The sequence below is a fragment of the Neolamprologus brichardi genome, chromosome 5 (assembly GCF_056152115.1).
Source record: "Neolamprologus brichardi isolate AB-2024 chromosome 5, ASM5615211v1, whole genome shotgun sequence".
NCBI classification, from domain to species: Eukaryota; Metazoa; Chordata; class Actinopteri; order Cichliformes; family Cichlidae; genus Neolamprologus; species Neolamprologus brichardi.
Window position 1 is genome coordinate 18,651,131 of NC_142108.1, and position 24,031 is coordinate 18,675,161.

General features: G+C 39.5%; 2 protein-coding genes across 2 annotated transcripts; both read left to right on the forward strand.

Moving 5' to 3' along the window:
* Positions 1-3,810: 3,810 nt before the first annotated feature.
* miip (migration and invasion inhibitory protein) lies at positions 3,811-13,642 on the forward strand. The gene is made up of 9 exons (XM_006783225.3): positions 3,811-4,154; positions 8,035-8,210; positions 8,495-8,600; positions 10,028-10,139; positions 10,218-10,297; positions 10,392-10,518; positions 11,033-11,129; positions 12,524-12,643; positions 12,824-13,642. Exons 1-9 carry the CDS (start codon positions 3,923-3,925, stop codon positions 12,959-12,961), a joined length of 1,188 nt encoding a protein of 395 aa, XP_006783288.2. The 5' UTR covers positions 3,811-3,922; the 3' UTR covers positions 12,962-13,642.
* Positions 13,643-16,543: 2,901 nt separating this feature from the next.
* On the forward strand, positions 16,544-22,779 carry tnfrsf1b (tumor necrosis factor receptor superfamily, member 1B). The gene is made up of 9 exons (XM_006783224.3): positions 16,544-16,690; positions 18,075-18,168; positions 19,493-19,618; positions 19,737-19,895; positions 20,892-20,985; positions 21,065-21,321; positions 21,440-21,529; positions 21,677-21,735; positions 22,104-22,779. The coding sequence occupies exons 1-9, from the start codon at positions 16,544-16,546 to the stop codon at positions 22,650-22,652; spliced, it is 1,575 nt and encodes a 524-aa protein (XP_006783287.3). The 3' UTR covers positions 22,653-22,779.
* Positions 22,780-24,031: the final 1,252 nt, after the last annotated feature.

The following is a 24,031-nucleotide window of genomic DNA, read 5'->3' on the forward strand; positions in this document are numbered from 1 at the left end:
GCTTTTGTATACAGTCTATATGTTAATTCTTGTTAATACTAATTGTCACTAATGCTATTTGTTTCTTTATTATTATAAGCTAAGTTATACATGAACAGCTTTAAGCAACTGTAATGGTAAACAGTTCTTTCCCTCTATATGTGAGCCAATTGCACTATGCTGATTTAGTATTTAGTAAGAGCTTCATTACACAGAGCCAAACAGGAAAGGATACAAAGACTTGAAACGGTCCTTCTGAACACATCACGACAAATATAACAGTTTCTCTGGGTCATGGGACTCATTTTCTAATAATTGCACAGCCATTCTTCTGAACACATCAGTGGTTTCTTTGAAAAGAAAATGTCTTTCTTAGGTGATTTTGTTATCAGAAATATGAATATTTTCACATTTTCTTTTGTTTTTGTTGTTGATGTGTCCGTTATCTGTGCCTAATGAACAATGAAACGTTCTGGCGGCGGGCAGTAATTGCTCAGAGCCCAACAGTGGGGGTGTAATTAGAGAGACAGGGAGGAGTATATGACTTCATGACTGGTACTGTTTAATGATAATGGGGTGCAACGCCACACTACTGTGGTCAGCTAATCATACTGGGCCGGCCTGGACAGCTCTCAGTGCAAACGAGCCGTGACTGGAATACTGAGCAGGTGCTCGCCCACACAGTTCCACACCATTCACTCCACAGGGGATCAGGCATATGATTATAGGTGTGACCCTGCAACACCTGCAACAATGTCATTAGTGCTACCACGCATGGACAGTTTAATGTAAATAAACCAATGTCATCAAGCCACCCAGTAAAAAGACTGACCACATGCTGCTGTCTACACTTTTACAAGCACAGATTGCCCTTGAAAGGTCATACAATGAGAAGAAAATGAGGGTGCTGATCTACAGGAAGTTGGCAAGAAATTCTGATTATTGATTGATCTTTGCATGCTCTTATCTGATAAGAATATCATCAGCTAACGGCAGCGTGGCAACAGGAAAAGAATGTGCTGATTCGGTAGTACTTGGTGTATTACGAGAACTCTAAGGTATAAAAAAAGTTCTGATGACGACATCACATTTAAAACTGAGAAAAACAGGAAACTGAAGCGTGCATGTTCATTGCTGTAGTTTCTCTCAGTTTATATTCATAGAGACTAAAGTTTGTATGTATAAGAGAATCATAGGATAAAGACACATCCTGAACTTCATGGGCAAAGTATAGTTACATAGCTGCCACTGAGACAGATAAACAGAATATATAAAGTACAACTGTAAGCAAATGTTAACCAGTGCTCTTCTATATTTTTAATCTTACGAGTAAATAGCAGCAGCTGGGCAAAAACATCAGCTGGGTCATGTTCAAATACAGTCATGACGATAACTGCTTGTATGTTCGATAAAAATATTAGATACACCCATAGACTTAAATCCAGTCCAAATGCAACAGGTCAGTCACTTAAAGTGTCTTCATATAATTTATTACTGCAATTTACAGTTAGGGCTCAGAGAGACGTTAATGCACTTGTTTCTGCTGTTCATCTCAATTCGTTTTAGTAAAATGCACATGCAAATAGTACAAAGACAAGTCAGTATAACACAGTAACATTAAAAATTGTGGTCTTAAAAATGAATGCCTCTCTGGCAGTATCAATGAAAAATGGAGATGTCCGAGTACTGAAAACAAGAAGTATGTCAGACCCTGATTTAGAATAATTATAGTTTGCTGACAAGTGATGGGTGGGTTTTGCAGTTATTAGGGAGCCTGTGTCTTCATTTAGGAAATTTACAAACAAGTTCATTACTACATGCCAAATATCCTAAACTGTGTATGACATAAAGGCTGTAAATACAAGTAGTTTTAACTACAAATTCACCAAAGGTTCTATTATTTTCTGGCACCTCTTGTAGGGGCCTGTGGAGGATTTTCCTCTGAGCTGCCTGGTCTTCCTTGCACCTAATATGGGTTTCTTGGGAGCATTTTGTCCTTGTTTTCTTTGAAACCCCGATGGTACTGTTTAGGCTCAACTCAGCCTTTGAAGGCTTGTTGTGTTCTCTGTAGTCTATCGTATCTTGTTTTGTTTTTCTTGTGCTATAAATAACATTTTTTTCTTTTCATTTATTAGTTGGATGTTGTTGGGCTCGTGTTTTGTAAAATCTTTAAAACATGCTTTGTGAATGGCTTTAAGACTATGTTTGACCTTGTGCGTTCATATTTTTTACATCACTGACCTTATTAATAAGTAGAGAGCAACCAAGTACTTTTACAGAAACACTAAAATGTTTTTTTTTTACAAAAAACAAAAGGCTGCACAGTTATGGAGGCATGATTAAATATTATATGGTTATGTATCCATCCATTCGCTTCCGCTTATCCTTTTTCAGGGTCGCGGGGGGCGCTGGAGCCTATCCCAGCTGTCATAGGGCGAGAGGCAGGGTACACCCTGGACAGGTCGCCAGTCTGTCGCAGGGCCAACACACAGGGACAGACAACCATTCGCACTGTCATTCACTCGCACATTCACACCTAGTGGCAATTTGGATTATCCAATTAACCTATGCCCACAAGCTGCATGTCTTTGGACGGTGGGAGGAAGCCGGAGTACCCGGAGGGAACCCACGCAAACACGGGGAGAACATGCAAACTCCACACAGAAAGACCCCGGCCTGATGGTGGAATTGAACTCAGGACCTTCTTGCTGTGCGGCAACAGTGCTAACCACCGTGCCACCGTGCTGCCCTGGTTATGTATATGTAATGTTGATATAATGTTGGTTATGTATATCAACATTAAAAATGTATTGGAATGTAACTAGTACATCATAGGAACAAACTGCTTTTAAGGTACATTGTTCATGATCTTGCTAATTTTAATATTTATAATGAACTTTGGATTATGTTCTCCTTTATGGCATTTAAAAAAAAAACTCCTACTTTAAAAATAAATACATAATTTCAAAACTCCTCTATTATCTTGGCAATGGATATCCAGAAGGTGGTGTTAATCCAAAAAATATCATATTTAATAGCAAATCACTAACTGAAACCATTTTACAGTACAGAAGTTCTGTTGAAGGAATAAGGGCAATTTAAGGGACTTTGGACTTGACTGAGTATTTCAGATGCTCCTGATCTGCTGGGATTTCCCCAGAAAACCATTTCTAGGGTTTACAGAGAATGGTCTGATAAAAGAGAAAATATGCAGTGAGTGGCGGTTCTCTGAAAGAAAATGCCTTGTTGATGCCAGATGTTAGAGGAAAATGACCAAAGTGCTTTGAGTGGAGAGGAAGGCAAAAGTAAAAATATAACAAAAAATAACAAGTAACTACTGAAGTAGATATATTATACATATACATTCATTAAAATAGAACAGGTAACAGGATACTTTTATTGTGAGATAAACTTGTGACCGTCATCGGGTTCAATATAAAATTATGCTACTGTAGAATTTGAGCCAAATTTAGACTTTGGTCACTCCTTCATGCATCTTGGGGGGGGGGAATTAAGTAGTAGCCGAAACTTACTGAAAACAGAAACATAAAAATGTACTTATAAGTGTTTCATTTTTAAAAGGGGGGGGGGGGTGAAAAAGGGGGAGAAAAAGCCCGATAATATCCTAGAAAACGTGGGTCCTGTTGTTTCTGGGAAAGTCACCCATCAGTCTCATCAGTGTTTCCATCATGGAAGTGTGGCGCCCTCTGTTGTTCAACATCTGGCCTTGTAGTGAAAATTTGTAGTTACACGTGTGCCTGTCACTTTAAGAATGCTCAGAATTGTGGGTAAAATGTTAACAGCCAATCAAATCACTGTTGTCAATGCGTTGTTATGGAGTCGGTCTAATTGAAAGCATAGAAGACCCCGAAAGTTTTTTTGTGTGTTTGATGTACTTTTAATTAAAGTTACATTTTATTTGCTTTCTCTATATTAAAACTAAATGTCCATGGATCGGCTGGAGGTGTTGCGAGAGCGCAATAAACAGTTACTGGACCAGTTGAGGAAGCATGGAGAGAAACTGGAGCGGCTGTGCGGCTGCCGTGAAAGCCGCAAGAGGGAGAGAGAGGATGGAGCTGAGGAGAGAAGACCACTTGAAGAAACGGTCGGGACGACCGGTGGAGACCGCGGCCCTGCAAGGGCAGCCCTAGCCAAGTCTTCCGTGAAGTTTGCCGGTAATTAAACTGTTTGTTTACTTGCTGCCAGCAGCACGAGAGAAGTAATTAGCAATGAGCTAAGGTCGCAGCAGAGTTGCTCTTGATCAATCCAGACCTCACATCACAACAAACCAAAGCTGTAGACGTTTTGTTTACGAGATAGCCAGATTAAACTCCATACAACTTCATATATACAGCCCCAACTCCAAAAACGTGTAAAACGTAAATAAAGACAGACTGCGATGATCTGCAGATCGATAGCAGCAACACGTCTCAAAAAACTTGGGACAGGGTCATATTTACCACTGTGTACACGTCTGGACACTGAGGAGACCACATGGTGGATTTTTGGGACAGGAATGTTGTCCCATTCTTGTCTTTTGGGGGATTCTAGCTGCTCAGATGGTCTTCTTCGTCAAATTTTTCATTTCATGATGTGTCAAAAGCTTTTACTTGGTTAGAAGTAACTGTACGCTTGCCAGTTCAATGCCCAGACTGTGAAGCCATGCTGTTGAAGTAGATGCAGCATGGAGGAACTGAAATATCCAAGACTTTCCCTGAAAAAGAAGTCTGGAAGGGAGGATATGTTTGAGCACTCATGAGACCTTTCCAGATGCCAGTTTCATAGATGCTGATATATCCCCATGCCATGAGCATTATTAACAAGCTCTATGCCCCTTTTCCTCTTTAGTCCAGAGGACATAGCAGCCATGTTTTCCAAAAAGAAACTGTTTTTCACTTTACCTAAGTCCATGTAGTGAGTTCCATGAGAGAATCATCATTAAATGTACTGCTGCCTGATAGTCAGAAGACTATGGGCATCCAATATTGATTCTCAGCGTTGTGTTTTGTGTAGAGAGATTTCTTCAGTCTTGGAATCTTTTGATAATATTATGTACTGTAGATTAGATATTCAAAATCTTTTTAATTTCACATTGAAGACATTATTCTGAACATGTTCCACAAGCTGTACATGCGGTTTTGTACAGATTTCTGAACCTCAGCCCATTTTTGATTCTGGGAAACCTGTTTAAAACGCTTTTTTTTTAAAAAAATAAAAATAAAAAAATCCAATCATCTTGACCTGCTCCTCTAGCTGTTTCTTTTAGTACCATTTACTTTTCTGGCCTTTTGTTGCCCCTGGCCCATGTTTTGCTGCCATCAAAATGAAAGTCAACTTATATTTTTCATGAAATAGTAACATGTTATTTTGAAGTCAGTGACCAGGTCTGAGACCACTCCCAGTCAGTTGCTGTTAAGAGATATATTCTAAAACACTTCTTCAGTAGAGAATCAGAGAAGAGAAACACACAGAATTTCTTGCTAGCAAGGGCAGCCTCCAGAACTCACACCCCAAGAGTGAGTTTCAGAGACTAGCCCTGAGGACTGCCCTGGTCTTTTATTTATACACTTCAGTGAGCGTTTGTTCCATACATTGAAATGTGGAGGTGTGTGTGTGTGTGGTGTGTGGTGGTGGTGGGTGTGTGTGTGTGTGTGTGTGTCAGAGTGTGACCCCATAAATGACTTCCCTAAACCTGCTGGTCTCGAAGTCCAGCAGTTCATCAAGCCAAAAAGCACTTAGACTAAGACAGATATAACTACGTTAATCCTACCATAAAATAATAAGACAAGGTACGACTTCTCTCATGCTCCTAGGGACCCTGCACCCTGGAATGTTACAGACCTCCTAGGATGAGACATTCTTTCAAATATGCCACCAACTATATGCTTTTAAACACAAATGATTACATGCAGTATTCTACCATATTCAAACTTATATCATTAAAGATTATACTGACTACTAAGTACAATTTTCCATTGACAGTTGCCATCTGCAAAATGACGTTGGTGTGTCAAGACTGCAATAAAATGAAAATAAGATGGACTCAGTCTTGATCCTGTTTAATAAGTTTTTGATGGAAAAGGAGCCACTTACATGCAATCTATTTGCAATAATCCCCCAATTAGCTGTGATAAATCTCTAATCTGTTGCTATCTGCATCAGAGCTGTGGTGCTGTAACATCTAGAGGTGGACTTGCTACTGGCAGACCACGAAGAAGCCACACATCAGGTTTGATTCTCTCGACCACAGACAGCCAGATTGAAACAGGGCAAATTTATAAATGTATAAACACAAACGGAGCTCGTTCATTTCAGTATTCTACCAAGAACAAAATATTTGTGTACAAGACAAAAAAGGTAATTTGCTATCATATCCAGAGCAGTCTGTGTGTTAATACAGATACTGCTACTGTGCCATGTGGGTTGTTCTACAGTCTGTGAAACTGAACTGGGTCTGTGCACCGCGGCTGCTGTTTCACATCTCGCAGTCAGAAAGCCTTGTTATGTGGGCGTCTCTGAAGAAATGTAATGTGCAATGTTTGTTGGTTTTGCAACAGAAGGTGCAATTGCTGCCTCACTCCTGAGTGAAAAGACCTTAACCTCACCGTCACTTTACTGCTTCATTCCCAGTTAGAACTTGCAGCGCCTGATGCTGTAACAGACATTACAGAGCCAAACTTCACATATTTACTCTCAAACTCTGATAGTCTGTTTAGGATTTCACTAAGGCCTCAGTCACACTAGAGGAAAAATAGACTGGTAACTTCTGTGCGATCGCGAGAGGTGGTGGTTGGTGAGTGATTGGAATGAATTTTTTTGCTGTCTGGGACTGATTGCAAATAGTTGCACCAACCAAATGGTCATCTAGAGGTTAAGCGTGCAGCACCCTCAACTTCTCAGTGACCAGTTTTGGTTGCAAAGCGACTGCATAGGCCACACTGTGGGAGTAAACCTGTATCACGTCTGCAGTTAATCGCTGTCTTATTTGTAAATGGAAAATTAATTGCCAAGATCGGTCAGAGTTAGTCTGCTCCATCATTTACTTCTCCAAGTGAGGATATAATGTAATAAATCACATACAACTGAGTTGCTAAGGTTTTTAGCAAATGGCTGCAAATAGCACAAAAAAGCATGTCTTATTTTGCGCCCGATATATGTGCATTAGTGGTCTTTAGGAGTGTTCATTTATTTGGAATGAGAGGGGAGCAAGTTTATCAGAATGAGTGCGTAACTTTTACGGATGGATTGCTCAAAGCTGAGTGCAGTGCCAAAACTTTGGCTTTGCCCCGTAACTGTGAGTGTTTAGAGCAAAGGCCTGCATATTTCTGTTCCCTAACACTTCAGAAATAAAGCAGAACTGAACTGAACAGATAAATGGATAGAAACTTTATTTTTTGTTTTTACAGCAAGCAGAGTGGGCGTTTCAGTTTTTTAGGCACATTTCTGCATAGAGATTGCGACACAGTGAAACAGCAGTTCGCTCACACAGTGCAACATATTCACATTTCTTTCACGCCCCTCGATAGTATGATAGGTTTGATTAAATTAATATGCTCAATATTCCACTTCAGACACTCGCAATCAAATGCAAGACAAATGGTTTATTGTGGTGTAGTGTGACTGAGGCCTGAAGTAATTATTAATAAAGTACTTTAAATATTTTACAAGTATTTTTTCCCTGGAGATGTGAGCTTTATTATAGAGAGTGGATGATGCTTGGTTTTATTTTTTAATAGTGGATTTAGTATATACATGATGAAATGATGTGTAAAATTTGAAAGTATCTGGAAGAAAAAGTACAAAGTGCACCTTTATTACCATTCATCAGAGATGACAGTTAACTGATATGTGTTCAAATGTAACTAAAAAAAAAAATAAAAAATTGTGTCTTTATCACCTTTTCACTATTGACAGTTTTTTTTTTCTGTTTGTTTTGTTTTTTTGTTGCGGAACCTTTTTATCCTGCTGGTACTTTCCATTTGACTGTGAGCCTGTGGTCTGCATGTAATGTGTGAAATAATCATTTAGAAATCCTTTTCTTCCTGTCTTCATCAGACACTTGTGAGAAAAGAACAGTCATCAAAAAGACTGTTTTCACACCATCTTTCACCAAACACAGAGAAGGAACTGCTGAACAAACAGTTAAATCAGATCTCATTAGAGGCAGCAAGAAACAGGACACAGAGCCATTCAGCACCAAGCCCTGTGTAGTAAATCCGAGCAAAGGACAGGTAAGCAAAGGAGCATCAGCATTACCCTGCCTGTGTTACTCTTATAAAGTTAGTAGGAATAAATAATTCATCTCAAACTGAAAAGGCGCTCACTAGTATTTCACTGACAATCCCCCTTTAAAAAAGCTAATTCACTTCTACATTGGTTTGGGAGCTTTGTATTTATATCGTTACAACTAGTTTATAAACTACAAGTCTGCAACAAGCTGTGTGCTTTATGTCCACTGAAAAGGTGGAAGTAGAATATGCTGATTGCTAATGCACTGCCTGCTTTCTTTTTGTAGAGGGGTGTGCAGAGCAGGGTCACGTTTCAGTCGGACGATTTCAAAGACGTCCTTGACCCGGAGAGGCATCACCTACCACCCTTACTCGGATATGACTGGATAGCAGGTAAGCTTTATCGGTCTGTCACATATCGCACTGATCTGCAGCCAAAATGCTCCTGGAATATAGGGAGCCATACTTTGCTAATTTAGGTTATATTAGTTTGCATACATTTCAAATCTTATTATTAGATCTATTTAACCTTTTGACCTCTCCTCTGACCTTTGATTTAATCGTCCTAGTAATAGGAAATCTATAATGCTGAAAAGTCAAGTTACATGATTTCTTTCTCTTTTTTTTTTAATCCCGCATGTAATACATTTTCACAATATGCTTTTGAAAGTACTGACTCATAGAACTTGCAGTAGTGAAATAGATATAACCTAGATATAACCTTTGCATTTTCTATTGTGGTGCCCTAGATTAACAAACAATTTAAAAAGTCTGATTGTGGAGACATCCACAGACATCTCAATACATTTATTACAGCTTTTTCTTTTGAATTAAGGTGGAGTATAGTTCTAGTATAATGTTGCATGTTAAGTTTTCTTTACATAGACCTGTTTTCTGATATTTAAATTGTTTAATAATGATGAATGATAAATTGTTATCATATCAAAATTCTCCCCATTGCCCCCTGGGAGTGTGGTATGTGTGTTCCTCAGGCTCTGATCCTCTACCAGAGTTTAAGGTACTGACTGCACTTCTGGACAGAAACTTCTTAGCCCCGTTGTTCCCAACTACCTGTGGTAAGATTTCCCATCGGGAGTTGGAGACTTGTCCATGTGGAGCACACATATTCCTGAACATTATCCCAGCCAGCCACCCAGGTTCGGACTGAACCTTTGTGCTGTTCTTTAAGCCGGTCTTTTCTAGCGACTGGTAGGATTTCTTGACGTCAACCACTTCCTCTGTATCTGTCGTACATCCTATGCAGGAGGTTGGTCGTCCAATGATAGTTCCTCTTCCTCTTTGTCATCACCGTCTGTCTTCAGCTGCCTGAGGTATTCTTGGAGCAGCTCATCTCAAGGGGTGATCCTCATGGTATATTCACATATGCTCCGTGTTTCATCCTGTCGCTCTGGCCTCTCGTTCCATTGCTCATAGAGCGTCAGGGTGCTGGACTTCAGGTAGACACCTCCGTGCACTGTAAGGTGTTTTTGTGTCTTTACATCATTAGTGTCTATCTCATTCTGTGGCCAGCTTATTATTCCAGCTGGGTATCTGGTCATTGGTAGGGTGTTTGTATTGATGCCTTGGATCTTTTTCCTACCATTGAGCTGGCTTCTCAGCACCTGTCTTACCTTGTGGAGGTATTTGGCTTTAGCTGACCTTCATGTATTGTTATTGTGGTTCCTGTTGGCCGATGGGATACCCAGGTGCTTATAACTGTCCTGTTTAGCTGCTTTCTGACATCTCCACCCCTTGACTCCACTTTTTATCTCTGAAGCAGAAGTACCGATAACAGCTGATGTTTGTTTTTACCCTGTTAGGAGTGCTGGATACTGAGGACTCCTTGATAGAGCGCTCAGACGAGTTCTTCAATGATCTCTGTGTATTTCGATCGCTCAATAAGGACGAGTGTGTCCACAGTGGACAAACCGAGTGAGTGGTGCTCTTTAAATATCTTTATTATATATCCATACTGTGTTTTCCTGTGGTTCATTAAGATTTCCCTCACAGATTCTCTGAGGAGAACCATCCAGTGACACAACTGCTAACAGACAAGGATGGCCCACAAGCTAACATGGACACTCATCGGTGTAAGAGGGAGCATTTATCTGAACAGGCCACTTTCTATTTCCTCTCATTAAGGCTGATCTAACACTTGTCTCTGCTTGCTCACCTTTTGTGCAGGTACATTCTCTTACAGGATTAACAGCAGACTGTTCCCAGTCCCCCTCCACTCTCAGGAGTGCTGTCCTTTGTGCAAAAAGCCCAAATCCTCCCACCCTCACACTGTTGCTGAACCTGCTCTAATCAGGTACTGATGGCCTGCACTTGAACTGCATTGTTAAACCACTTATGAACATTAAAGCACTTCATCAGTTTTATCTAAAAGATATTAGTCTGTCACTTTCAATTGAATACAGGAGGCAGCAGCTCTACTGTGTGCAGCAGGGACTTAGACCTTGTGTTATTTTTTTCTGCCTTACCATATTTTACATGTTAAAAGCTGAAGCTGTTTCTGAATTCAGTAAAACAGCAGCGACACAAAAAGCAAGCTATGGTAGCTTTGATCTGTAGTATGATACACTGCAACAAGGCAAGGGAAACCTGTGAAAAGGGCGTCCGAAACCTCCACTGGATCAAGTCCTAATAACTAAAAGCAACGGCGCCTGTATTCTCATTTTACATTTTGTTCAAATGTGCTATAATCAGTAGTGTTGCTGTGTGACATTGACTAAAAAGTTGTCAGGATTAGTTTGAGAAAATTATCACCTCACAATAGATTTCTTCAGATTTCTTACTCATCTTCTTTCTCTTGTATTTCTAAGGGTCAGCATCCCTCGCACCAGGCTTCTGCCACCTTACATATACAAAGCTCATCGGCGATGCAGCTTTGACCCTTCTGACCGTTTAGGATTACCATCGGTGAGTTACAGGTTAATGACTAAAGATCATCACCACTTGATTTGATTGAACCACTGTCCCACAATAATAACACCCCTTCTAGCCATTGTGTCTTTCCATTCATTTGTGATTTGAAGGTGCAACATCTCACTTCCTAAAAACAGTTAGACCGTGTGCACGGGTTATTGTCTTACTTGCTGCTCTTATATATAATAAACTGTAATGTTTCAGTATATACACACAAACACACACTCACTGGCCAATTTGTAAGGTACACCCATCAATATGCTTGCTAACACAAATATCTAATTGACCAGTCACATGGGAACAACGCAATGCATTTAGGCACGTAGACATGGTCAACATGACATGCTGAAACTGCTGAAAGTGAGAACCAAAATAGGGAAGAAAGGTGAGTTAACTTATTTTGAGCGTGGCATAGTTTTTTTTGCCAGTCAGGTGGGTGTGAGTATTTCAGAAACTGTTGATCTCCTGGGATTTACCCACACAACCACCTCTAGGGTTAAGAGGGAATGGTCTGAAAGCGACAGAGCAGCCGATGAGCCACATTTCTCTGGGTAAGGTTGCATTGACCTGATAGGAAAAGGCAAAAGCAGAAGATCACACTGGGTGCCACTCCTGTAAGCTAAGAACAGGAGACTGACGCCATGTTCATCTACGAGTGGTTTCTTTAACATGACAGTGAGTTCACTGTACACTAATGTCTTCTGCAGTCACCAGATCTCAGTCCAAGAGGGCATATTTGGGATATGGTAGAATAGGAGATCCACATCATGGAGGTGCAGCTGACAAATCTGCATCGCCTGTATCTGTACAGGCGATATAGACCAATAAACACCTTAATATGGTGCTGTAGACACAGCACATTTAAATGCTGCAAACTTTAAGAGATAGGCATGCATGAGATTACTACTCCTGATAAATGTGCACCTCTCAGCATGCGTGTTACTCAGCATAGTGAACACTTGCAGTACTGTGGCCTGTTATGATGCAGAAAGAAAATTTTGACCTCATGCATCCTGTGTGGCTTGATGTCCTACTTGGTATCTCAGGTATATTACACACGTACCATGACTTTGTACGAATATAGCTCTGAGGAAAATTGTGTCTGAAATAATGCCATCACTTTACCATATACTATGATACAGAAGTGTTGCGTATCCCATCTCTAGAAAGGCTTTAGCATATTTTTTTTTAAAAATTTTATTAATTTTTTTTTAAACTGATTGGTCGGATGTTCTGACTGTAAAGTACCCGCAATTGTGAATTTGACCATGAGGTCTGTATAGCTGATCAGCCATCTCTGCACCTTGTGTTATGGCCCCTGTATTCAAATCAATAAATTCATCTCAATGCATTCTTTTTTTTCTTTCTTTTTTTTTTCCACCTTCAAGCACTGTCTATCAGGGTGGTCCAACACAGGGCAGAGCACCCTGCCACCACCCAGCAGCCTCGACCTGCAGAGCAGTGTTAATGTGAAGAACCCAAAAGGACCACTGAATAAACAACTGGAGGTGAGGAACTGGACAACTGTGTGGTTTTTATACAGTCCAAGCTGCCACAGGGCTGACTGATTTAATAATTAATAAATAAGCAGCTGTTCCTAGTATACAGTTTCTCGCTCTTGTTAACATAATTACGGAGGGTGCTGTACATGTCACAAATTAAACGGTGTTTTTAAAAATATTTTTCAGGATCGGTCTGCACTGAAGGTGTCTCATAACCCAAACCAGATCTCAGATGTGGCCCGCTTAGCTCGTCACAACTTTCAACGGTTCAATCCAAAAAGAAGAGTGGGCGGTGTATCTTACCCTCCTTACCCTGCGTGCTGATAAACTATCAAAGTATACTGAGTGGGCTTTTTTTGTTTGTTTGTTTTAAGCGCCAAAACTGAAAACCTTGAGAGAATGTCTAAAAAGTTTTGTGATAGATGACAGATTAGATTAATTTATTCATGTCTGTACAATAAAACTTGAATAACTGCAGCAATTCCAATTTGGTTGTTCCTTTTTTTCATCTCTGCTAAAAGCTGAACAGATTTAGACTGCACATGTACTGTCAACAGCCTTGTGGACGTGAAGCAAGACTACTTAGAATTACTCAGTGAAGTGTATGTACAACATTGCAACATAAAGGATGTTGTTTTGGGTGTCTCAAGTTTGCTTTTCCCTTTCCAGCCTCTTGTTTTGGCTCCAGGGTCTAGCTTACTTCTGTTTTTAAGCTTCCTTTGACACTTCCTTAATGTTGGGCTGAGAACACAATAGAAGCAAAAGCAGGGGCTGATGTAAGGTACAGAAGCAGTAGTTCACAGGAAACCAAAGAAACACCTATGTTAAATGTCACATGCTGTAGAAATCCCACCCATAACACTGTCGCTTTCCAGTTTGTCCCCTCTAAGCCAACTAATTTGAATTTCTGAATACATTAAACAATCTACATGCAATGTATTTCAACCAATTAAATCCACAGAAATAAGGTAAACATGATTCTACTGATTTCTTTCTGATGTATTTCTGCTGCTCAGCAGGGATATAATGACTGGGTAATAATTCATGTCTTCCTGTTCTGGTGAAGCACTTTGAAGGTTTGTGCCACAAACATCAGAGACTGAGTTATCTGACAGACAGACATCCGATAGTTGACTTACTTTGCGGATGTTGTGACATAAATGAAAGGCTTCTGTGTAAGATGTGGCCCTGTGATAGCAAAAGTGTTTTTCTCTCTAACACTTGTCAATAAACGAATCTAACCCTGTTGATTATGGTCGTTAAACCTTTCAGTGTATTTGTTAGAAGCACCGGAATGTTAAAGGCATTTGGTTCACCAACTTTTTCTTGCTTCAGCGAAAACAGGATCTGAAAGTCACTAGAGAGTGACAAGACGGCATTGCATAATCATCATTATGGCTGATAACGGTGGCATAGATGCATTTTGGGATTTTGATGGTATGCGCAATTTGCTGTGAAATATTTAGACTGACTTCTTCAGAAATAGAATCAGGCAGTGCGTTCATTCCCGTCTCAAGGATGTTTCATGTCTGTCATTAACAAATATCATGCTGTACTTTTGGAAATTAGTCATCAGTACTATATGCAAAATCAGTGCCCTATCACGTGAAAGTTAAGATATTTACAAAAACCTTTAAAAAGGTTTCATTTCACCTTGTTGTGGTTTTTTACTACAACATGAAACTCAGGTGAGGCTAATGCTCTAAAATAAGCTCAGAATTTCATGAAAAAAGTTTTTTATTTTAGATTAAACATTAGAAGACTGTAATGGACAAGAGGGTTGATACTGCTGAGCAGCAGAGACGTGATGAGAATGTGGGAGGGGAAACTTTATTATGAAATGTCAACTTCTCACACAGGAACAAACACTGCGGCATAGGGGCATTAGACTGGGCAAAGCACAAACGCATTCAGTGTCATAGCAGAAAACATGTCTTAACAAGAATAAAACAGTTGAGGTGTAAAGTATGATAAAACAAACCTCTCTGCCTTTCACTATTCCCATGTCTCCACAGAGACATCAAGCTGGGAACGTCTCACTCTTGAGCAATGTCAACTAGCAGCCACAGAGTTGAACCTGTGTTTCTGGTTTCTTTTTTTAGATCATTAAAAAGGAACTTAAAAATCTTTATTCGTGTGACAAAACTATAAGTCTAGCCACACATATCTATCCACATCAATCCTTTGAGTAAATTACAATAGCCATTGCATTTGACCCATATAATTTGCAAGCTGTGCTCTATAAACGGCTGTGCATCTAGGTTGCTGTGTATAAAGAAATCTAGGGCATTCACTTCCTGTTTTAAAGGTGCCTTTAATACATATTTTTTTAGCACTTCCATTTTTTGAATGAATTGTTGACACAGCGCTTAACTTTTTATTACCTGTCAGTTTTTCCCCGAACATCAAAAATCCTATTAAATGATCAAATTAAAGTAGTTTTCAGCTCCATAAGCTGATCCAAGATCTCCCGATCTAGTCTACCGACCACATGGAGAAGTATGCTGTTGGCATAATACAGGCTAAAAGCAATGCAATTGTGATTTAGACTAGACAAATGCTTACAGATAAAGTCCATTTACAACTGGAAAGGAAAGCTGGCAACAAAACCTAACGTTTACCAGAATCACTACGCCTTCATTAAGGCACAGGTGAATCTGACTATAATTACATATTGTATCTAGTGTGTTGTTGCTTAAATTATGCTAGTCTTATGCTAGGCTTGCTCTTTCAGCCCTAACCCTGGTCGTGTTAAATGGACTGAACAAATACAAAAGCACAATTCAAACTTGTAAGCAGCCTTACAAATGTATATACTATAACAAGTATCAAAACTTAGGTTTCACAGATATGTGAATGTGTGTTACTGGTTTTCTTCCTCCAACTACTTAACTCAGTTCAAGGAAACTGCTCCAACCTACACGTGAGTATCAAAACTTAGGTTTTAGGACAATGTCCTTATTTTGAATCTTACAACTCCAACACAATGTTTTTCATTATCTTCCAACAATCTTTGTGACACTAAAAACTCAGGGCTGAACCTTAAGTAACCCTGCTAGCAGCAGAACTTGATTGCTGAGTTTGAATTTAAAGCAGCATAATTAGGCAGATGTAACCACGATAAGTGGGAAGTAATTCTAGTGCATTTATGCTGATCTAAGTTTGAGCGTTGAAGGGCAACAGACACACAATCCTCATCTCAATGCACACCAGCAAATGTAATGCTTATAGCTAAACATTAATGTCCCATGCATTTTAGCTGAATAAAACTCTTTGTTTGCATGACTAAATAGAACGTAGTAGCTGAGAATGCCAGATCCAATGTCTTTTCACTCAGATGTTTAGATACTGATAATAAATCTTGTTGAAACTAGTAAAGACCACTTAGCAAATCTACATAATGTGAAAAGATGTGGGTTAAAAATTACTTCCAAGCTGTTGTTCCAAGGTCTATTTCTTAATTTTTTTTATGTGACAAACTATTTGGCACATCATGTTACTGACTTAACGACCCCTTTTCATATGTACTAAATTAATTATTACCTATTCATACTGGTGTTCTGTCCATAGGCAGACATTTCTTTGTAGAAGTCTAAATTTCACTTGAAAGAAATATTATCCATAAACACCATTGTTTCCTTATGGCACAGCCAGCAGCTGGAGTAAATCTTACTCTTTTAGCAGACACTGAATTCTTCCCCAGGTAAACAAACGCTGAGGTCATAGCAATCTTATACTGCGCATTTATAACGGATATCATATGTAAACATGTGGGAGTCCAACATCGCTTTTTAAACATGAACTGTACCACTTCGTATTAGGTTTTTACAGATATGTGAATGCGTGTTACTGGTTTCCTTCCTCCAACTACTTAACTCAGTTCAAGGAAACTACTCCTGCTTACACATGAGCACAGTGAGTGTTGACCCGCCTAGAAATGAAAAGTACAGTGCGCACGCTGGCTGCCGACTCGTCTCCTCTGTGGTTTACTTTAAAGAAGCAATGAAGGACACGCTTTTACTGCTGTTTCTGCTGTGTGCCCAAACTATCAAGGTAGGCTTTGTCACTGTCTTTAAGTCTGTCATGCTTGATTGTACTGTTCATCGCAGACTGGATGAATACCAGTGCAGTGGGATTCAGCTAATGACCAGAGGGACAGTTTAAATGGAAAAGGAACTAAAGACGCAGTTCTCTGAAATCACTGAAAGACCGTCATTAACATTAAAGATTTAATGTAGATGTCTAACTTCTGTCATGTAATTTAACCTTTTTAACGTGTTTCTGTATATTGTTTAATCTGATCACCTGTCCTGAAACCAACAAATGGAGAGTTTTTCATTTCTTTTAAAGCATTTCTTAATAGTCTGTCTCAATGTGATCATATTACAGTAAGTTTTACCGTGGAATTTTAATGAATAGGCTGTGCTGTGGTGAACCTGTATGAATGTTTGGTTTCGGTTACTTGCTCTCTAATGGAGTTTCAGACTGAATATCTCATTGCAGAAATGAAGGAGCAGCTCTTTCTGTTATCTCCCTGTATCACTGTGCATTTCTGTAAATCATTAGTTATTTTAGGCATGAAGCCGAGAGCTGGAGGAAAAGACAGACTATTATCACTGATTAACTGTCAGGAAAGAAGAACAAAGTGCTTCATAAATCACCTTTGTCATGACTCGCAGTAGTACCGGTGGTCACACTACACAAGAATTTACTGCTTAGGAACCCAGCACTTCCAGGTCGCCGCCTCTGTTTCCTGTAATACGAGAAACACAGTGCTGCAGTCAGCATAATCGTTCATTTTGCTTGTCATTGGAGGCCACTGCGGTGAGGGAGTTTCACGTTTTTTTGTGTGTGCATAGGACAGGTGTGCAAGCAGCTACAATGTACTTCAGTCTTTACTATCTTTTGGTGTGTGAGACAGAAGCACAGGCAGAGATGGCATGTGAGTTAAGGCGTTGGTATGCGTGCACTGCCCAAACGCCCAGAAATACTGCAGAAAAAAGAGTCACTTCCTATGAATTCTGAACAAGAGTTTGCTTGTTTGACCATGTCTGCACTGGGGCCAGCACCATTACCAGAAAGGAAAAAGTGGGCGAAGGTGTGGGTAGTCTGGTTCTACTTTAAGCTCCTATTTAACATACTCAAAAGTACAGCAGGTTATATCTCAACCTGTCTGTTTCCTATATCAGACAGTGACTAAATCTTTGATTTTGAAATTACTATCTTAACTGAGTTTGCTAAAGTTTACGCTTATTGTCTACTTCTGAGAACATTTATAGCAAAAACGTCATACACTTTCCACATAAATTTGTAATTTCAGAATTACTAAATTTACCTGAATTACTGGCTCTGGGTTGGAGGGTTACAGCGTTCTTTGCTGTCTACATCTAAGGAGCAGAAAATGAGATGCGCTCAAGTATTTGTCTGTTTCCCATAGGTCTGCTCTACACCCTACAAGAGTGAAGATGGACAGTGTCGCAATGACACAGAGTACAATCACAATGGCCTGTGCTGTACAAAGTGTCACCCTGGTAAGAGTTGTCCTGTAAACATAACAAAGACTGCATTTTTTTACAAAACTTTCCACCACAACAGTTAGACTAGATAAACAATGGTCAGGCATAAGCTATTCTGAAAGTTGCATCACTATACGATGAACACTAACGTATATCATGAAACGTGTTAGTAAAACTTGGGTGTGAAGGTGTGAAAGAAGGAAATTTTCACCTACTGTGACTAATTATATGTATTTATAAGCTGCTCTTTCATCCTCAGAGATGAAGGAAAGCAAACGCACAATACTGTTAATTACTTAAAGATTTAAAGCAGAATTTTAATACCTTACACATAACACAGCTTAACAAACAGACCGCCCAACTTCATTTGGAAAGATGCACACACAAAGCCTCATAAAATTCTACAGTTCCACATCTATTACAAACTGAAATAGACATGAAAAACCAAGCTATTACTATGTAGAATTTCATAGTTAAAATACAATGTGTATACTGTAACATAAACAGGTAGTACCTGTCAACAAGTAGTGACAATGAACACTCTTTTGAATGATACAGATATATTAAATACTAAGGTATTACTCAGTAGTGGACTTTGTGTGATTTGAGGAATAGAGAACAGGGGCTTTTTTGTTCTTTCTGCAACAAAAACTACCAGCTTGTTAAATGTGTACTCCCTGACTCCGAACAAAAAATGCTGGTTAATACTGCAGGTAGGCTGGGTTTTGTAATGACTGCACTAACAAAAGGTGCATTCACACAAGGATTTCCCTCTGTTTATTTCCTCTTTTGTTAAGCAGTGGCTTGTGTGTGTTTTTGGCTTTGTGAACCTCCTGCTGTGACAACAGTGATTTGGGCCACACTGAGCTGGAAATCAGTTTTGCTTTGAAACATTTCCACCGTTTTGCCCTTGCTCCACCCCTGCTCATGAGATAACTTGATCTCCCATACTCACTAATCTCATCTCTCCCACTCAGTATGAAGTTAATTATTTTACTTCCCACTTTACCACTGAATGAGTGCAGCGGACATTTTATTGGACTGTCTTTTATCGGTTAAATGTGTGTATTAAATGCTATAGTTGCAATAACTTAATGCACTCAGGGACAGAGTATAAAGTATTGTATTATAATGCATTGTATGTGTCACTGTTACGTTATCAAAGTATGACCAGATTTTACTAGGCTGAATAACATTGACAAATAACATTAAACTTATCCTTTTGGCCTTTTTGAGGCTTTTGTAGAGTTACGGTGCCTATGTGCAGTAATAAAATGCATATAAAACGTATAAATTAAATATAAATGTAAGTTAAGTAACTAAAATGATATAATTACAGGCTATCGAGGGGACACACGTTGCACTGAAACTACCGATACTGTGTGTACACCATGTCCTCCGGATCAGTATCGGGAGAACTTTAACTTCTATCCAAACTGTAATAGCTGTCAAAAATGCAAAGAAGGTCAGTGGATTAACTGTACATCTCCATGTTATTACACTCATATTTGTCCAGTTATTGTTTTGTTTAATACCAACAAGCAATGGATGTGAGCAAAGAATACTTTTCTGTCTTCAACTAGAAAAAGGTTTACAGTATGCACAGAACTGCTCCTCTACAACACCGTCCAAGTGTATTTGCAGACCTGGGAGGTTCTGCCTCATGGGATATGACAATCCATACTGCTCAGACTGTAGAAAATACAGACAATGCAAACCTGGCTTGGGAGTGTCTGTAAAAGGTAAAACTTTTTTTTTTAAATCTCTCTTGTCACTATGTTTTGATGGTACATCTTAAAACAATATTTTGAAATTTAAGGATGTACCATTTGTCAGATGAGCCAACTTCTTTCTGTGAGGGTCTTCTGTAATTACTACTAATAAAAATATAACAAAAATAAAAGGAGAGGGGTACATGCTGGTGCAGTGGTTAGCACTTTTGCCTCAAGCAAGACCTCCTGATTGCCTGTGTGAGTTTCCTCTGGGTGCTTTAATTTCCTCCCACAGTCCACACTTATCTTGGTTGATGTTTTGATTTAACAAGAACAGGCCCTTTTCTAAGTATAGCTTTAACTTTAGTGGTTACTGGAATAGAAAAAATACTGGTGTCGGCCAGTGGTAACCCTCAGCCTCCTCGTAGATACAGCTATAATATCAGTTTCAAAATCCTACGTTGCCTTGTTCTGAAGTCATCGCATTCACAAGATTTTCAGAAAACCTGACGAGATTCAAACTCCTCCGACAGTTTTAGTAGATACACCTACGGTATCAATATGAAACTCCTACGTCACCTTGTGCTTGAGTTATTGCATTCACAAACGCAGGTATGCACGCCACCTGCCAACCCATCAGTGTGACAACATACCCCATCAGCCTTTTCACAGCTTTAATTTTTCGAAAAAGTTATATTTGTTCCACTCATTGACAAAGTTATATGCTGTTACAGATTCATTTATAGATCAATCAAGAGTCATCAACATGATCAATTATTCTGGCTCATCCCACCAAATCACTCAACAAATACCATGCTAAATGATGTTATGACGTTATTAGTATATTGACCTTTATCCTTAGTGCAAGATAGCTGTCGGTATACTGTGCTCATGTGACTGCTTTTTTCGGGACAGTGGGTCAGATGCACTCTTCGGAGCTACAGTGTTTTTTGTAACATGTTCCATACAATACAAGTCATAGAGTGAAACACGTCATTAAATTAAATGCTTTTCTGTTGTTGCCAGGCACACCAAATTCAGATGTGAAGTGTAAAACATGTCCCGAAGGCACGTTCTCTGACAAAACCTCCTCCACTGACCCCTGCCAGCCCCACACAAAGTGAGTGAAGGAGAGCTATGGTATTTCCACAAAGGTGTTCCAGACTCAAATTGCTGACCCTTCTCTTTGTTCTCTTCAGCTGCAGTGGGAGGGCTGTTCTTAGAGAAGGCAATACTAAATCAGACAATGTGTGTGAACCGTACTCACAGTTGACAACAGCTGACAATCACAAGAAGAGTGTCGGTACAACTCCAAGCACAAGCACGACCACAGTTGCACCAAGCTCAGGCTCGACATCTCTGCTAAGAAGCATCACACAGTCTGCCTCAGTTTCAGAAGAACCCTCCACCTATTTAATAACAAGCCTACTGACCCCACCGCCTGACAGCAGTTATGGTACTATAACTGACTAACTTTCAGACTACTCATAAGAAAACAGCTGTGTATGAAAAGTATTTCAAAAGTGCTCTTGTTCTTGCTTCTTCTGAGATGTATCTCTGCTTACCTCCCTTAGTTGGATTAATTGCTTCTGTCACTGGAATCCTTGTCATCACCATCCTCATCCTTTTTCTGCTTTGTTATTATCAAAAAATCTGCAAGAAAGGTAAATATATGCTTTTATAGGCATTATGTTTATTTTTGAGTTACATTAGAGAATGATAAGGACCAGTTAGTTTTTAACTTCTTTACAAGGAACAGTTTTTATTACACTTTCCCTCTCTTACTTACAACCATTGTTCTTTTTTCTTAGACACTGCAAGTTTATCTCCTAAGGTGGATGCAAACGGAAACTGTGAGACTGCTGACGAAGTAAGTCTCGGCTTTCTATCTTTCATACTGAATACACCCTACATTTAGTAAAGTACACACCCTCTGTGGTCTACTGCAATTCAGTACAAGATCACTGCCATTTATTCTCCCCCTTTTAAAGTTTATTGTGTTCAGTTTTACAACAATTAAATCATGAAACATTCCCATTTGCACATTTATTGATATAATCCAGTCCAGTACAACACCACTGCTAACTGTAACCACAGTGCGACATCCAATAAAAACATCAATAAAAACTGGGCTTGATAGGCACCATAAAAGTAGTCTTTATGGCAGAATAGCTTAGTATTTGTGATTTTTTTAAAAATCCGCTGGAAATGAACTTCTCTTTTTCTTCCTCCCTGCAGAAATACACTGGGAAAACTCAGCTGACTTTATTCAACGTTGCATCACAAGAAAATGAGTGCCTGCTAGAAAAAGGGGAAGCCAGCAGTGATCACAGTCACTGCACAACCAATACCGAAACTTTAACTAGAACTGATGGTTGCAGCAGCCAGGAATCCATCAGCCCTTTACATTCCACTTTTGCGCTTGACAATCCATTGTCTGTTCTGTCCGAGCCCATGACTTTACACTCCAACATAGACTCTGCTGCACAACAGCCCAGTATCCAAACACAGACGTCCTCTCAGCCCAGCAGCCCTCAGATCATCACGCCCATGACTACCAGCCCACACGTCAACGTTAACATCACTTTGCACATAGGAAACGGGTCCTGTGGGGCACCAGCTTTCATACCCGCAGACTTGATAAAACCTGACTGTAAGCTCCCCTATGGAGAGGAAGAGGAGTCCTTTAGCACCCCACAGCAAGAAGATGGCAAACAGTCACTAATGTCAGTGCCGGAGAGTTCCAATTACTGCACAGAGCACACAAAGCAAGACTCATATGCATGAAAGACTGATGTTAAGGTACACAACTATTTCTGCTTTGAAGGCAGAAACTGTTACTTATTGTTTATATTTGTATATATATGTATATATAAATATATATAAGCCGTGCTGGAAATAAAAATGCAAATATGGAAAGAGGTGTAGTCTACAGTCATCATAATATATTACATCTATATCCAATGTTTGTTGTAAAATGCATATCTTGTGTGTACAGTTTTGCTGAAAGAATCATTTTCTTTTGTTAAGATACCACACATCACTGTATTATGTGTATTACGTGTAAGGTAGCCTCAAAAATGTGTTTGGATACCAAAACCACACTTTAAAAAAATGTAGGTCAACTGCACTAGATGACAAAATGTCAAAGATTAAGCAAATTATTTTAAAGCAAAATGGCACAGCTACACTTTAAATAATATATTAAAAAAATACATATGCAAGAAAACACTTTGGTCATGCAGCAGTGGCTGCCCTAAAGAGTTCAGTCACAGTGTTTCAGAAACTAGGCTGGGTTCCTTGCAGTTTGCAGAAACTGCTTGACAATATTGGGCCATGAAATCAACTAGTTGAAATAGCTGTGGTTTCCTCCATGTGACAGAGGGCACAGATATCCGCTCATTCACGCTTCTGTATGCTGCATGTGCTCTGTGGGATATTCTGTGAATTTAATTTCCTCATTTGCAAAATATTTCTACAACGGGGGGCTGAAGATCGACTTCGGTCACATACGCTCATCAGACGCTTTATTAGGTACACCTTGCTAGTACCATGTTAAATCCCTTTTGTCTTAACCGTCTTAATTCTCTTAAAACATTCCTCAGAGATTTAGTCCATGTTTTGGTCCACTGAAGCAACTGTGTGACAGTTGCTGCAGATTTGTCATGTTTCAGTCCATGATGCAAATCTCCTGTTTTACCACATCCAAAGGTGCTCTGTTGGATTCAGATCTGATGATCCTGATGATTTGAAGTTTGTGCATTTTCCTGCTGGAAGAAGCCATCATAATCGAACCATCAGGATGCCGTAGCAGAAATTGAGAATCAGAGCAGGCAACATCTTTCCAATCTTTTCTTGTCTAATTTTGCTTAGTACATACACAATCTAGCCTCAGTTTCCTGTTTTTAGTTGACAAGAGTGGTACAGACGGTGGTTTTCTGCTACTGTAACCCATCTGCTTCAAAGACTGGTGTGCTGTACATTCAAAGATGCTCTTCTGGTTACAACCTTGGTTGTAACAAGTGGTTGACTTATTTTTGCCTTCCTAGCTGCTCAAAACAATTTGGCCAGTCACCTCTTGCATCAACAAGATATTTTCACCGAGAGAACTGCTGTTGGTTGGGTGTTTTGTTTTTCAGATGATTCTCGGTAAACTCAAGAGATGG